General features: G+C 56.5%; 1 protein-coding gene across 1 annotated transcript in view; it reads left to right on the top strand.

Moving 5' to 3' along the window:
- OTOF (otoferlin) overlaps positions 1 to 14,618 on the top strand; it is an 87,451-nt gene extending 72,833 nt beyond the window's left edge. Inside the window, 14 exon segments of the mRNA XM_058836538.1 lie at positions 220 to 291; positions 1,810 to 1,974; positions 2,769 to 2,903; positions 3,019 to 3,156; positions 4,525 to 4,652; positions 5,130 to 5,300; positions 5,838 to 5,998; positions 6,669 to 6,811; positions 7,543 to 7,631; positions 9,554 to 9,652; positions 11,158 to 11,399; positions 12,419 to 12,597; positions 12,759 to 12,859; positions 13,446 to 14,618. Of these exon segments, the coding sequence (XP_058692521.1) occupies positions 220 to 291; positions 1,810 to 1,974; positions 2,769 to 2,903; positions 3,019 to 3,156; positions 4,525 to 4,652; positions 5,130 to 5,300; positions 5,838 to 5,998; positions 6,669 to 6,811; positions 7,543 to 7,631; positions 9,554 to 9,652; positions 11,158 to 11,399; positions 12,419 to 12,597; positions 12,759 to 12,859; positions 13,446 to 13,626 (2,004 nt within the window). The 3' untranslated portion in view covers positions 13,627 to 14,618.
- The last annotated feature ends 1,898 nt before the right edge of the window (positions 14,619 to 16,516 follow it).

Genomic DNA, 16,516 nt, shown 5'->3' with positions numbered 1-16,516 from the left:
AAAAGCCCTTGGAGACCATCGAGTCCAACCATGCCCTGGCACTGCCAAGGCCACCACTGATCGTGTCCCCAAGTGCCACATCCACGTGGCTTCAAAATCCCTCCAGGGATGGGAACTCCACCACTGCCCTGGGCAGCTTTTCCAGGAAAATAATAATAATAATAAAAACTAATAAATAAAAATAAAAACTAATATCCCGTGGCTTCCCTTCTCCCCCAGCAACTCCGGCAGCAGGAAGCAGCCGCGGCCGAAGCAGAGGAGAAGGAAGAGACGGAGATTGGAGAGGGTAAGGCTGGGAGAGAGAGAGAGGGAACACAGCAGGGAAAGGTGGGACCAGGATTCCTCTTGGTGCTTGGACATCCCTTTGGGAATCTGGCACAGCAGACACTCCCAGCGTGTTGTGTTTTCCCAAAAAGGGTCGATTTTTGTGGGTGTTTTTCCCTGCCTGTTGAACTCTTTGTCTGCTGTCCTAAAGTGAGCAGTGAAGACAAATACAATTTAGAGCACGTTCTCTCACCTGATTTATCAATTTACATGATTTTATATATCATGTATTATTTTTCACTTGTTATCCTTTTATAAAATTATGAGATGAATGATGCCCTGCGTTTTCCTCTGAAGGAAGTCGGGTTTGTAGGTCAGGTGGGCTTCTGACCTTGCCTAAATTTGGGGAAGACTAATTTTGTCCCAAAAATGTTGCTGGGCAAGAACCCTGGGACTGGTTAGTCAAGGGTGACTTTGTCCATCTGGTCACGCCACCAGCAGGGCTGGGAGAGGTACCCCTGAGGAATTCCACCCTTGCTCTCTGTATGCTCCATGTCCCCATGGCAGGGGGTTGTTGTTGTGTCCAGGTGAGGCAAAATCCTTCAGCTGAGTAAAATCCTGAGCCTGGTTTCTTTCGGAAGATTAATCTTCATATCCCGGGAAAAAATGAGGTCTTGGAGACAACTCTGAGCAGGTTCTTCTGGGCTTGCACTGGTGTCCTCCGTGGTTTTCTTTCTGTCTCTTTAGAATGATCCATTTCCCTTGGCTCTCCCACTCCTTCCCCCTTTCCTTGTCCATGTGAGGTTTTCCCATCTGTCCAGCCCCACGGATACCGTCCAGCCCTCGTGAAAGCTGGCAGAGGCACCAAGGGACAGGGGCTGCAGAGAGGGGAAGGAGTTCCTTTTGAATCCACCTTTTCCAGCAACCTCTTCCCAGCTCTCCACGGCTGGTGGTTGTTCCAAGTGAGATTCCGCTGACCTGTGGTTGCAGCTGGTCCCGGACAATCCGAGGGCAGCAGCGTCAAGCACTTCCCCTCTGTATTCCCAGGCTGGGGTTCCACCCCCCAGGCTCCATAAATCAGGAGAAGTCTCTGGTAGGAGGAAGAAAAGGAGCTGCTGTGGGCGGGACAGGGTTTTCTCACCACTGTCAAAATGCTCTGTCCGTGTTTTGTATTCCTCCAAGTGATTCCTGCTCAGGTCAGCCCTGGAATTCCCTGCACAGAGATCTCCAGGCTCTGGGAGACGCTGAGATCCAGAGCCAAGGAAAGACAGGACAGGGCTGGGATGGGATGGGATGGGATGGGATGGGATGGGATGGGATGGGATGGGATGGGATGGGATGGGATGGGATGGGATGGGATGGGATGGGATGGGATGGGATGGGATGGGATGGGATGGGATGGGATGGGACTTGCAGGCAGTGGCAGCTTTCATGCTCCTCTTCTTTGAAGGACCTTGTCCAATCCCTGCCACACCTCCCCCTCCTCTCCTCACCCTTGTTTCCATCCCCTCCCTCCCTTCCCTCCCTCAGAGGGAGGGGACTCAGAGTGATGCCAAACTTTGTGACTCTCCCCTGAAAGGCTCCAAGGCTCTGGTGAAGAACAAGGACAAGGACAAGTCCAAGGCACCCAAAGACGACAAGAAAAAGAAGCAGCAGCCTGTCCCTGAGCTCCCCGAGAAGAAGAACAAGCAGAAGATCGATGAACTCAAGGTACTGGGGGTGCTTCCAAGGAAATACCTCATCGTAGGGATGACGTGCCTTGGGACATCTCTCCTAGGGATATATCTTGGGACAAGGCTTCCCAGCCTCTCTCCATAGCTGGAAGGAGTCTGAGGTCACGAGAAAAGGGCTTGTCCTGGGATGGGCTGATCCCAGGAGCAGACTGGAGCTGTCCCAGCTCGGTGGGAGAGTTTTCCTGCCTGAATACAGGATTCAGGACAGGGATGGGCTCTGGTACAGTGATCCCAAAGATTTCTCAGGATTCCTGTTGCTGGGGTTCAGACAAGGTTTAGACTTGGATCTTGCACAGAGGGGGAACAGTGGCCCCACCCTTTGTTCCAACATTCCCTTTTTCCAGCTCAGTAATGCTGGAGATCCTTCTCCTTCCTAGAAAAATTGGGCACTGGGAGCTGAGGTGTCCACGTTCGCAGAATCCCAGGATCACTGAGGCTGGAAAAACCCTTCCAGACCATCAGGTCCAAGCTGTGCCCAATCCCCACCTTGTCACCAGCCCAGAGCACTGAGTGCCACATCCAGGCCTTCCTTAGACACCTCCAGGGATGGGGACTCCAAACATCCCTGTGCAGCCCCTGCTAAGGCCTGACCACCCTTTCCATGGAGAAATTTTTCCCAATATCCAATCTGACCCTCCCTGGCACAGCTTGAGGCCGTTTCCTCTCGCCCTGTCCCTTGTTCCTTCTGCGCTGATTTGAGTACTCACCACACCTTTTGCTCACCTTTGTTTTTATCCCAAATTCCCTCCTTTTAACTCCCTGTCATCTCAGGTCTTCAACAAAGAGCTGGAAGCAGAGTTTGACAACTTTGAGGATTGGCTGCACACCTTCAACCTGCTCCGGGGGAAGATTGGGGACAACGACGACAACGCCACAGAGGAGGAGCGGATCGTGGGGAGGTTCAAAGTGAGTGGTTAGGAATGGTGGCCAGGACTTTGGCGAGGGTGTTTCGGGATGGGTTTACTTCCCCGGAGGCCCTGGGCAGCAGGACTCAGCTGGGCCGTGCCCTCCCTCGCACCAGGGCTCCATGTGCGTCTACAAAGTGCCGCTCCCCGATGACATCACCAAGGAGGCAGGATACGACCCCACCTTCGGGATGTTCCAGGGGATCCCCAGCAACGACCCCATCAACGTGCTGGTCCGAGTCTACATCGTGCGGGTGAGTGGGAATTGGGGGTGGGACAGGTGGGATCTGGCACTCCCTCCCACCTGGAGCTGGTCCTGGAGCCGTAGCGACGGTGGGATTCAGCTGCAGTGCCTCGGGACCCAGGATGCAGCTCAAGGACTGAAGCAGCTCCTTGGTTATGGAATGGTTTGGGTTGGAAGGGACCTTAAAGTCCATCCTGCTCCACCCCCAGCTGTGGGAAGGGACACCTCCCACCATCCCAAGTTGTTCAGGGATATCCCAGGATATCCAGACCCTGAACGGTGTCTCCTGAGCTGTGTGCTCCCAGCACTAGGAACAGGACAGATCCAAGTTCCTGCCAGATCCAGAGACCTCTCTCCAGCAGGTGGGATGGACCGGCGTGTCCTAGTGCCCAGTTCCCATGGATAGTTTGGATCAGCCTGTACTGTGAGCTGTTGGTTCATTCCACAGCCACATCACCACCCCAGTGATGGTTCGGGACGGGAGAGAATGGGAGAAAAGAGAGTGGAATGGGATCTGGCAGCACTGAGGAGATCCGTGTGAAGGTCACAGCACCTCTGTGAACACACAATCCATGACTGATGTGATCCAGCCCATGCACGGTTTTCCTTATATATATCTGGAAAAAGTCACTTCCTGACCCCTGAACTGGTCATCCCCCTGTCCCCAAGCATGGGGTTCTGCAGCCAGGCTCTTGTGGGGGACCTCCATGCTGCTGGAAGCACCTGGGCTGCCCTCTGCCACCACCTTGTCCCAGTGCATCACAAACGGAACCACCTCTGGCTCCCTCTCCACCCAGAGCTGCTTCCCACTGGGATATGGAGTCTCCCATCCATCACCAGGTTGGAAGAGTGGACGCCAACTTGGGGATGGGGGAGGTATGGCAGGATTTGGACAACTTTTTTGGGGTTTTTGGTCAACCCCAAAAAAACAGCCGTGACTGGGTGGATGTGTTCTTGCTGCTGGGCCATGCCTGGAGGTGGGACTGGAGAGTTTGGGGGTCCTCACCCCCTCTCTGGGGAGAATCCAGCATGGAGAGGACAGAAGGAGAAGGGGATGGATGTCTTGGCATCCCCAGGTTCTTGCTGGGGGCGTTTCCTTAGAGTCTCTTTCTTGCCTGTGATGAGATTCCAGCGGTCACTGTGGTGACATCTCAGGACAAAGCCAGTTCCAACCTCTCCCTAAACTAGGACAGGGATTTACACGAGGCAGGAATACCCCCAGTTTAATCCAAGACACCCTGTTTCATCCCTGTTTCCATCCAAGACACTCCGTTTAGGGACTGAAGTGGCCGGGTGATCTCAGGGATGGAGAACGGGCCCATCCCTGAATCCTTGGCTGCTGCGGACAGCGCTGACCCACCCCATCCGTTCCCTCCAGGCCACGGATCTCCACCCTGCTGACATCAACGGGAAAGCCGATCCCTACATCGCCATCAAGCTGGGCAAGACGGACATCAAGGACAAGGAGAACTACATCTCCAAGCAGCTGAACCCCGTCTTTGGGAAGTGAGTCTGTGCCCAGAACTGCTGAGCTGAGCCTGAGCCCGCCAGCCCTCAGACCTGCAGCTGGGGTGTGCCATGGCTGCTCCTTCAGCTGGAACAATGGGATTTATCCCACGGTGTGGATGTCCTTCCGGGATGTCCTCCTTGGCCAGCGTGTGGTCAGTGTAGCACCGAGTGTTTAAGAGATGCACCTGGAGTTTATCTGACCAAGGTGAAACACACACTTAGGAATCATTAGACCTAAATTTGAGTGAGAATAATTCACAAACTCAATTTCAGGGCTGTTGGGACACCCAGGTCAAGGATTTTCCCCACCATCAAGGGCTGGTGGTTGAGTTAAACCCCACCTCAGACGTCCTGCGGTGATGGATGCAAACTGAACACCGTCCGTGGACTGGAGCAGACAGAGCTCCCCCACGGGTCTGTCCTGAGTGGCAGCCGGACCCTGCAGCAGCTTTTCTCTGCTCCCCCCAATCCCAGATCCTTCGACATCGAGGCCACCTTCCCCATGGAGTCCATGCTGACCGTGGCCGTCTACGACTGGGACTTGGTGGGCACCGACGACCTCATCGGGGAGACCAAGATCGACCTGGAGAATCGCTTCTACAGCAAGCACCGGGCCACCTGCGGCGTGTCCCAGACCTACTCCATGTACGGGAAAAGCCTTCCCTGCCCCACCTCCCACACAGAGCTCCCACGGGAATCTCCCCCCTTCACTGCCTGCTGGTCCTGGAATGACTTGGTTTGGGAAAAACCTTCATGCCGTCCAATCCCGCCAGGGGCAGGGATAAATGGAGGAGTCTGTGCTATCCCTGGTTTTGTGACCAGCCTTAGGGAGCAGTGGAATGGGTCGTCAGGAGCCCAGGGCAGGAGGGAGGGACTGGGGGGACCAGTGGGAAGAGGGGTGAGGTCACGGCTGAAACAGGAGCAGAGCAAACGGGGCGATGCCGAGCATCAGGAATCAAGCACCGGGAATTCCAGGTCTGTACCAAAGTGGGGTGGGAGGAGTTTGCAAAAGGGGCACAGAGGGATCAAGTCCACTCTGAAGTTTCACCTTTGCTGCCTCAAATTCCTTCCCTGAGAATTCCGTGTGCTTCGTGGTGGAGTGGGTTTTTTTCCTGGCAAAAGGGAAAAAAATTCCTTTGTCCTCCCAACCTTTTTTGGCTGATCTTTCCCTCCTGTTCCCAGCCACGGGTACAACACCTGGCGTGACCCCATGAAGCCCTCCCAAATCCTGTCCAAGCTGTGCAAAGAGGGAAAAGTGGACGGGCCGCACTTTGGGCCAGGGGGAAGAGTGAAAGTTGCCAACAGGGTCTTCACCGGCCCCACGGAGATCGAGGACGAAAATGGTATGGCCCTGTGGGATCACCCCACAGGATGGAGGTTCTGGAGGGTCTGGGGGGTCTCCTCATCATCCAGGGTTGGAATCTCGGGGGAGTTTGAATCATGGAGTGGTTTGAAATGGACTTATGAAGGTCCAACCCCCCAGACAGATGTGGTGGGCCCATCCCTGCAGTCCCCATCCCAGTACGGGACCAGTTACAGAGTCCCACAGACCCTCCAGACCAGCAGGTTCCTCTTGGAATCACTCAAGGACATCCATGGACACCCAAAGCTGCCTCTGGAAATGCCCTCCCAGCAGTGCATGGAGACACCTCCAGCATTTAGGGAATTGTTTTCCATGGGAATGCATCCCCAAACAGTGGGAGATGAGGGTTGTGTCCCAACACACTCAACGTGTGCCCAAGGAAGAGGGACACAGGCCAGGAGGGCTGAAGGAGAGAAGGAAAACATGGCCAGGGAACACAGGATTGGTTCCAACAGGGAAAACCGAACAGGGATCTGAACCTTCCACAGGGATTGGAGAGAGGAAGGAGGCGTTAGGAAGTGCCAGCTGAGGAACAGAGTGTTCCCAAGGGAAGGAGAGGATGAGGCAGTCGGAGCATGGGTGGAGGCCCCGGGTGCTTTGCTGTCCCTGTGTCCCTGTCCCAGGTGTCCAAGCTCTCCTTTGTCCTCCAGGCCAGAAGAAGCCGACGGACGAGCACCTGGCGCTGGCCGTGCTGCGGCACTGGGAGGACATCCCGCGGGCCGGCTGCCGCCTCGTCCCCGAGCACGTGGAGACGCGGCCGCTGCTCAACCCCGACAAGCCCGGCATCGAGCAGGTCTCGCATTCCAACGGGAACAGGGGCAGCCCAAAACGGCCCCAACCCACCTCGGGGTGGGCAGGTCACCCCGGGATACCAGCAGAGATCTCCAGTGCCCCATGAGCCATCCTCATCCATTTCACATCCCACAGTCCCTCCTGATTCCCCACGTCTGGGCACCTGGGAGCAAAATTCCCAACAGATTCCCAAGCAGAAGGGACTGGGAAGGTCCCCAGGCTGCTGCACAGTGCTGGGAATTCCCTGGAGACCCCAAATCTCCTGGAGTCCCCAGGAGGACTCTGGGCCCGTTTTGGGGGGAGGTCACAGCCCTGTGGAGTAAAGGGGGACAGCAGGAAGAGTTGGACTCTGGTTGTTTTGCAGACCCAGTTTTGGTCAGAAATCTCCCAAAATCCAAGCCTGGGCTGCCTCTTTGGCAAGTTCCTGGCAGAGGTTTGGAGCAGAGGAGGGAAAGCTCCCCTTGGTGCTCGGCTCACCTGATTTGAGCTCATGGGGAGGTTGTGGAATCATGGAATGGTTTGGGTGGGAAGAGACCTTAAACCCCATCCAGCTCCACCCCCTGCCCTGAGGCGCTCCTGCAGGGGTGGAGAAGGATTCATGGCACGGGAAAAGCTTGTCCCGCTCCACATCCAGCATGGCTGGAACGATGGCTGTGGGAAGAGGGGGACACTGGTGGACAGGAGGGGACAGGAGTGACAAGGGGAGCTGACCGTGCCTCTCGCACCCCGCAGGGCCGCCTGGAGATGTGGGTGGACATGTTCCCCATGGATATGCCAGCGCCCGGCCCTGCCATCGACATTTCTCCCAGGAAACCAAAGAAGTAAGGAACAGCCCAGCCAACTGATCCCAGGGAAAACGTGAGGCTGGGGATGGATCCTGGCTTCTCCCACCTCCTGCTGCTGCTCCATGGCCAGCCCAGCCCTCTGCTTGGGTTCCTCAGCCGTGCTGGCATTCCCAGAGATCCCAACAGGGGCAGCAGTTCCAGAGCTGCTCCTGAGGGCGGTATCCCACGCCTTCCATCCCCTGCAGCTCCCAATCTTTCTTGCCTGTGTGAACTGGGAAATTCCATCGTTCCCAGGCCTTGGTGCAGAGTGCCCAGCCCTGAGCCTCTCCTGGGTGGGGGCAGGGTTATCCCGGGGCAGTTTGGATGGGCTTTTCCAGGAGGTGATGGATGGACGGGATGAGTGGTGGAGGCTACTGGGACAGCCGATGGTTCCAAGCAGGAAAGAGCAGGCACAGACTGCGCATGGAGAGGGAAGAAGAACGTTTCGTCCCTCAATATTCATTCTAGTCCTTTCTCAGCCTGCTGGCCTTGAGTCCTCAGGCCCCTTTTCCTGCCCCCAGGGCTGGGATGCAGGGATGGCACTGGGAATCCTGATGGGAGCCTCTTGTGCAGCCCAGGCAGCCAAAGCCTTGGGTGGAGAGAACATCCCTGGATCCCAGCTGGGAGAGGGAGCATGGGACAGGCAGGCACAGGCAGGAGGGGCTGGGAAAGGTGAAGGGATCCCACGGATGGGCTCAGCCAGGGCACTGCCAGAGGGAGATCCCAAGGGAGGGGGTTTAAGGAAGCTGTAAATCCACTTCGCTCACCTGGAGACTCCCTGGTGCTCCCAGTGAGGTGCTGCAGCTGTGGCCACGTGTCCTGAGCCTCCCTCCATCCTCCCCTCGCTGCGGGAGCCGGGACTCTGCTCCTCCTCCAACCATCTCCCACTGCAGGAGCTGCTCCCCCCATAACCAAAATTCCCAAGCAGAAGTGATGGGAAGGTCCCCAGGCTGCTGCACAGTGCTGGGAATTCCCTGGAGACCCCAAACCTCCTGGAGTCTCCAGGAGGACTCTGAGCCAGTTTTGGGGGGAGGTCACAGCCCTGTGGAGTAAAGGGGGACAGCAGGAAGAGTTGGGCTCTGGTTGTTTTGCAGACCCCAATTTTGGTCAGAAATCTCCCAAAATCCAAGTCTGGGCTGTCCCATTGAGCCTTTGGCAGGTTCCTGGCAGAGGTTTGGAGCAGAGGAGGGAAAGCTCCCCTTGGTGCTCGCCTCACCTGGAGAGGCTGACCCGAGCTCACGTGGAGATCATGGAATCGTGGAATGGTTTGGGTGGGGAGAGACCTTAAAGCTCATCTTGTTCCACCCCCTGACATGGGCAGGGACACCTCCCAGCATCCCAGGCTGCTCCAAGCCCCTTCCCAGCCTTGGGCACTGCCAGGGATCCAGGGGCATCCACAGCTGCTCTGGGAATTCCAGCCCAGCCCCTCCCCACCCTGCCAGGGAACAATTCCTTCCCAATATCCCACCCCAATCTCCCTTTTTCCAGTGGGAGCCATTCCCTGTGTCCTGTCCCTCCATCCCTTGTCCCCAGCCCCTCTCCAGCTCTTCTGGAGCCCTGGTAAGGGGCTCCGGGGTCTCCCACAGGAAAAACAGTTTTCCCAGAGCTGCTGTAGCCTGGGTCACCAGCCCAAGGGTTTAAGGATTGGCTGCTCCAGTTTGGAAGCAATGGCCCTTTCTCTCTGCCCCATTCCCTTCTTCAGGTGAGCATTCCCAGCTCTCCCAGCCAGGAGGAGTCCCATCCCTGTAATCATCTCCATGGCTGAGATCCCCTCCTGATCCCTGGGATGGATCCCTGTGCTCAGTTCCCTGTTCCTGGCAGCCGGCTCTGCTTTCTGGCAGCATCACCCCGTCCCCTCCTACCCCATTCCCCGTTCGTTCCCGTGCCTCACCTGCCTTTCCCTCCCTTCCCTCGGGCAGGTACGAGCTCAGGGTGATCGTGTGGAACACCGACGAGGTCATCCTGGAGGACGACGACTACTTCACCGGCGAGAAATCCAGCGACATTTTCGTCAGGGGGTAGGTACAGCCCGGAATTCCACCGGCGCCTCCTCCGCCTCTCCCGGGGCGGGTGGCAGGACTCACTGGGCTTGGAGCAGGGAGAGGGGCAGGACACGGGTGGTGCTGGTGGGCAGCAGACCCTGATGCCTGGAGAAGCTGACCTGGAACAGAGGCTGGACAGAGTTAAAGGAATGAAGTATTTGTTCCTCTGGTATTCCTATGGGTGTTTATTAAAAGGCCTTCCAAGGATACACCTTGGGCAGTGCAAGAGCCCGGCCGTGGCTCCATCCAAGATGGACTCTGAGCCATGAGTTTTCACACTTTTCTAAGTTTTGGTCCATTTCCATCTTGGGGTTAATTGTCCAATTCCAGCTTCAGGTGATGCAGCCCCATCCTCCCTGACTGCTCTCCTCAATTCTCTGCTGTTTATGCTTTTTGGGCCCGAGGCTGTAACGGTGTCCTTGGTCCTGGGGCTGGAAAAGGATTGTTTTGTCTGCCTGAGCTGTGAGGAGAACGTGCTAATGCTTTGTGTGAAGTTCAGAGTCACACTAAGGCAGTACAGAATCTAAAAAATATGAAAGCTAAAGCTTGAGGCATCATTCAGTCCCCTCTGCCCCTCTCTGAGCTCGTCCTGATGTCCCCTGATGGCACTTCCAGCCTGCCGCCTCCACCTCCAGTCTGGTGCTTGTTCTGATGGTTTGTTCCCCTCTCTGCTTCACCCTCCTTCAGCAGGAAGGGAAAGCCCCTTCCAGAACTTCACCACCTCAGAGAGTCACGGAATCACGGAATGCTGAGGGTGGGAAGGGAATTGAAACCTCATCCCAGCCCTTGCCATGGGCAGGGACATCTTCCACTATCCCAGGCTGCTCCAGGCCGTGGTCCTCACTCAACAAACAAATCCCTTGGGATGCAGCTCCAAGGAACCCAAGCAAAACCCTGAGCTCTGAGGAGACCTTGGGGCCATCCCAGCAGCTCCATCCCTCTGCAATTTGAGGACCTTCCATCCCTAGAAGTTTCCAAAGCCAGGCTGGACCAGACTTGGAACTGTCAGGGATCCGGGGGCAGCCACAGCTTCTCTGTGAACCTGTGCCAGGGCCTGCCCACCCTCCCAGGGAACAATTCCTGCCAAATATCCCAGCCAAATATTCCCTTTTCCAGGGGGAAGCCATTCCCTGTGTCCTGTCCCTCCAGGCCCTTGTCCAAAGTCCCTCTCCAGCTCTGTTCTGATCCCTTTCCATCCTGCTCTGCTCCCAGCTCCTGTACAATTCCTGAACATCTCCTGGCCCAGGGTAAACCCTCAGACAACCCCCTTGGATCTCCTTCTCCTCAAGTTCTCTGTCCCCTCCGGGATCCTCCTGCCCCTTGGATTTGCTGCTGCAGCCTCTGGAGCAGCCCCAGCCCCTTGGTCATAACTTTCAGGTCCTTCCAGTCCCGGAGTCACCCTGGCTGCCTGGACAGGGCGGTCTTGTCCCCTCTCCTGCCCCACATAACCCTGTGACCCCTCTGACCCGCGGGCCCTGCAGGTGGCTGAAGGGGCAGCAGGAGGACAAGCAGGACACGGATGTCCATTACCACTCCCTCACCGGTGAAGGCAACTTCAACTGGCGCTACATCTTCCCCTTCGACTACCTGATGGCCGAGGAGAAGATCGTCATCTCCAAGAAGGAGTCCATGTTCTCCTGGGATGAGACCGAGTACAAGATCCCAGCCCGCCTCACCCTGCAGGTCTGGGACGCCGACCACTTCTCGGCCGATGATTTCCTGGGTAGGTGGACGGTCCAGAGCATCCCAGAAACCCCATGAGCTGCTGCTGGATGGAGCAGGTGGGATGAGAGAGCAGGAAGGGTCTGCAGAGGGTTCTGGACAGGCTGGACCCACGGGCCAAGACCAAGATCCAGGTCCTGAACTGGGGTCACACCAACCCCACCGAGCACTCCAGCCTGGGAAAAGTGGCTGGGAAGGGCCTGGGGGTGCTGTGCCAGCAGCTGGACAGGAGCCCAGGTGTGCCCAGGTGGCCAAGAGGCCACTGGCCCTGGGCTGTGCCAGCTTTGGGGTGGCAGCAGGGCCAGGGCAATGCCCGTCCCCTGTGCTGGCACTGCTGGGGCACCTCCAGTGCTGGGGGCAGCTCTGGGCCCCTCCTGACAGGAGAGCCCTGGAGGGGCTGGAGCGTGTCCAGGGCAGGGAACGGAGCTGGGAAGGGGCTGGAGCCCCAGGAGAGGCTGAGGGAGCTGGGAAAGGGGCTCAGCCTGGAGAAAAGGAGGCTCTGGGGGGACCTTGTGGCTCTGCACAAGTCCCTGGCAGGAGGGGACAGCCAGGAGGGCTCGGGCTCTGCTCCCAGGGAACAGGGACAGGACAAGGGGAAATGGCCTCAGGCTGGGCCAGGGCAGGCTCAGCTTGGCCAGCAGCAGGAATTTCTGCCTGGAAAGGGAGCTCAGGCCTTGGCAGGGGCTGCCCAGGGAGGTGCTGGAGTCTCATCCCTGGAGGTGTGCAGGGAATTCCTGGATGTGGCACTCAGAGCTCTGGGCTGGGGACAAGGTGGGGATCAGGCACAGGCTGGACTCCAGGCTGGAAAAGCTGGGAGGGCTTTTCCAATGTTGATGTTTCCATGATTCTGAGATCCCTTTTCTCCACTTCTCCTGTAGCCAAGACCCCCCATTTTTCCTTGCCCAAGCTGGCTCAATCCAGCAGGATCTCCAGGGCAGGAGATGCTGGTCCAGCCCATCTCCAGCCAAGGCATCAGCCTTTTTGGCATGCCAACCTCAGTTGTCCCCTTTGTCCTGCCAGGAGCCATCGAGCTGGATCTGAACCGCTTCCCCCGGGGGGCCAAGACGTCCAAGCAGTGCAGCCTGGAGATGGTGACCAACGAGGCCGAGCTGCCCATGATCTCCATCTTCAAGCAGAAGCGGGTCAAGGGCTGGTGGCCCTTCGTGGCCAGGGACGAGAACGATGAGCTGGAGATCACCGTAAGGACGGGGAAGAGAGAGGGTTTGCTCCCCGGGGACCGCACTCTTTGCGGACACCCTACATCCCCCCACACGGCTTTGTTCCCTCGGGACCCTTCTGGCCTGGGGGGCGGAGGTGGGAGCACCTCCCAGGCCTCAGCACAGCTCTCTGCTCACTGCAGGGCAAAGTCGAGGCCGAGCTGCACCTTCTGACGGCGGAGGAGGCCGAGAAATCCCCCGCTGGGCTGGCTCGAAACGAGCCTGATCCCCTGGAGAAACCCAAGTGAGAAGAAGCAGCCTCTCTGCAGCAGGGACCTGGGGTTGTGGGCTTCTACTCCCACCTGGAGTGCTGCATCCAGCTCTGAGCCCCAAAGCAGGAATGACATGGACCTGTTGGAAAGGGGCTAGAGGAGGCTCTGGAGCTGCTCCAGGGCTGGAGCCCCTCTGCCATGGAGCCAGGCTGGGAGAGCTGGGGGTGCTCACCTGGAGAAGGATCCAGGGAGAGCTCAGAGCCCCTTGCAGGGCCCAAAGGGGCTCCAGGAGAGCTGGGGAGGGACTGGGGACAAGGGCTGGAGGGCCAGGAGCCAGGGAACGGCTCCCAGTGCCAGAGGGCAGGGCTGGATGGGGTTTGGGGCAGGAATTGTTCCCTGGCAGGGTGGGCAGGCCCTGGCACAGGGTGCCCAGAGCAGCTGGGGCTGTCCCTGGATCCCTGGCAGTGCCCAAGGCCAGGCTGGACACTGTGGCTTGGAGCAGCCTGGGACAGTGGGAGGTCCCTACCCATGTCAGGGGGTGGAACAAGATGAGAACAAGGTCTGTGAACCCCTTTTCCACGCTGATGGATTAACAATGGGTGTTTGGTTCCCCCGCAGCCGCCCAGACACGTCGTTCATCTGGTTCCTGAACCCTCTCAAGTCCATCAAATACCTCATCTGCACCCGCTACAAGTGGCTCATCATCAAGATCGTGCTGGCCCTGCTGCTCCTCATCATGGTGGCCCTGTTCCTCTACAGCATGCCGGGATACATGGTCAAGAAGCTGCTGGGAGCATGAGGGGCGGGAGCCTCTCCTGCATCCCCAGCCCCTTGCACAACCTTCCCAGCTCCATGTCCCCATGTCTTCTCCTCCCCGTGACCTCTGGGCAGCCCTGGGGGCATCTCCTCCCTGCTGCCGGGTCTCCTCTTTGCATTCCCTCTCTGTGGGTCCCATTCAGGCTTTAATCCCAGGGAAATGGGGCGGGAGCAGGGCACGGATCTCCAGACCCTGCATCCCGCACCGGCGCTGGGAGAGGCGCCCAGCTGGCTCCTGTGGGAGCCTCCGAGGCCTCTGCCCACTGGGGTCACGGTTGGTGCCTTCCTGGGAATCAGGGGAAGGAGAGGGGAGCTGGGGCTGCGTCACTTGGATGATTGTGGGAGTGCTCTAGAAAGGCTCCTTGGAGGGATGTTCAGGATCCAGCAGGGAGCTGGGATGGAGCAGCTGGGGACGTGCCAGCCCCACCAGAGCGAGGGCACAGAGCATCCCCAGTGCCTGTCCCCCGCTGCCAGCACCGTCCCTGCTCCGCTCGGAGCTCTGGAGGTCACATTCCCTGGCACGGGGGTCTGTCCCACCTCAGGAACGCCGGGCACGGTGCCCCAGCAGGCCCTGCAGAGAGCCCTGGGGTGGGCCAGGGGCAGACCCTGCCCTTCCCTCCCACGGCTCCAGTGGAGACTGGGACGTATCCCACAGCTCAGACGTCTTCCCAAGGTCGCCCACCCAGAGGTGGCTGTGGCTGGACATCCCCAGGGCTCACAGCTCCCCTGGCACGGTGCGAGCTCCCGGTGTCCCTCTGGATTCTCCGTGTATTTTGTTTGGCTTGGTGATTCTTGTGGCCAGAGTCCTTCTGGCTGTGTGTCCTCGGGAAGGGCTCTTTCCTCGGCTCTCCGCGATCTCCAGCTGCTGCAGAGCCGCCTTTCTCAGCTCCCGGTGTGCAAGACCCCCACTGAAGAACTGAGGACATCTCAGAGATGTTTTAATGAGGATATTACTATTCCGATCAGTCAATAAAAACCAGCTTTAACATCCGGGTTCTCGTGGTAGTGGGTGTCGTGGTTTGACGCTGGCCAAAGGCCGGGCACCTACAGAAGCTCTTCCTCAGGAAAAAAAATTAACAAAGGGTTCATGAGCTGAGATGAGGAGTGGGAGAAAAACTCTCTAAGGGCAAAACAGGTTAAAATTTAAAGGTATGAAGTAAATTTGTTATAAACAGAGTCAGAGAGTCAGGTAAAAAGAAATAAAAAAAAGCTTTTAAAACGCTCTCTTTCCCCCTCAGGCCCTTCCTCTTTCCTGTGAACGGCTAATGTAGGGACTCAGATCCGTGGGGATACTGAGATGTTTGTTGTGAGAAACAAGCTGGTTTTACACGCCTCTTCAAGACACAGTATTTCCTTCTGAGGCATTTCTTCACCGAGCAGCCTCCCACACATGGCCACATGTGTAACTTTTCTCTAAAAAATCTTTTTTCTGTTTCTCTGATTTTGCTGTATTTCTTCTGTATTTTTCTTTCTCCTCCTGGATTTCTCAGCCTCCTTTGGACTGAATTCTTTTGGGATCCTCCCTCGTGGGGAGTCCTGTTTATCTCAGTTCTTATGATTTGAAGAAAACTCCCGAGCTCATTGGAATCTTGTTTCTCATGTTTATTAGAAGGTGATCACAAAACTTGACAGGTTTTTCTAGGCTGGCTGCACAAGTTTAAATCACTGCAATCTGGTACATTTCTTTCTTCTGATGGTACAAACAAGGCCTTGTGGCTCACTTTGTGTTTGATGCACAAAATGGCCCCGAACTACGCAGTTCTTTTATCTTTATACCTATTTTTACCCAATTAACAACAGACACGTATATTAATTTTCTTAATGACCCAATGACCCATCACCTGTGTGCTGCACTGCGGCATTTTCTGTCCAATCACTCACTATCACCCAAAAACCTCTAGGAGAAGAACATGAAGAAGAAAGAAGAAGGGACAAGAGACAACAGCCTAAATCCTCCATATTGTCTCCTGTTCTCTAAACTAACTTTTTCACCCAGTGATTTAAGAAAATTTCTAATCTATGCACTCACACTTTTAGCTTTTTTTATCTAACTTTAACAGTTGTTTTCATGTATCACCATGACAACATGCTCGTGAATTTCATGTTATATGAAATTCAGTGTTTTTCTGGATCTTAGAACTAAGTATCAGAAACAAGGGCACACACACTCTGTATCCCAGACTCCAACAACATGGCCACATGGCTAGCAGCCCACCTCAGTGTCCTCGTACGCGGGCAACCGCGTGCTGCTCGCTCGTCTGGCAGGCTCCTCTCTGGGATGCCTGCGGAGGCTGACCTGGAACAGAGGCCGGGAAGAGCTAAAGGAATAAAGTGGATATTTATTAAAAAGGCCTTCAAAAGATACACCTCGGGCAATGCAAGAGCCTGGCCGTGGCTCCACCCAAGATGGACCCAAGATGGACACAAGATCCACAAGATGGACGACCGGTCACGAGTTTCACACTTTTATAAGTTTTGGTCCATTTCTCCATATTTCTCCATATTTGGGTAAATTGTCCAATTACAGCTTCAGCTTGGGAAGTCCCATCCTCCCAGGCTGCTCTCCTCAACTCGCTGCTGTTTACGCTTTTTTATGCTCCAGCCATCATCCGTAGGGCGTCTGCCGCATTTTTTCTCCCGAGGTCAGGTGGAGACAAGCGTCTCTGAGCCGCCACGGCGCTCTGCAGGCGCATACCAACGCCAAATTGCTTCTTCTCCCTCTCCAGTTTCCCACTCCGAGTTTGGTCAGCTCGTTACTCGAGATCTCCTTCTGTTGGCTCAGGGAGAGGAGGCTTTTCTCTGCTATTCCATGGGATCCTTCCCACAGGAAAAACAGTTTTCCCAGAGCTGCTGTAGGCTGGGTCACCAGCCCA

This window comes from Poecile atricapillus, chromosome 3, assembly GCF_030490865.1.
Source record: "Poecile atricapillus isolate bPoeAtr1 chromosome 3, bPoeAtr1.hap1, whole genome shotgun sequence".
Classification (NCBI taxonomy): Eukaryota; Metazoa; Chordata; class Aves; order Passeriformes; family Paridae; genus Poecile; species Poecile atricapillus.
The sequence above is the reverse complement of the archived record's forward strand: the minus strand, read 5'-3'. Positions and strand labels throughout refer to the sequence as shown.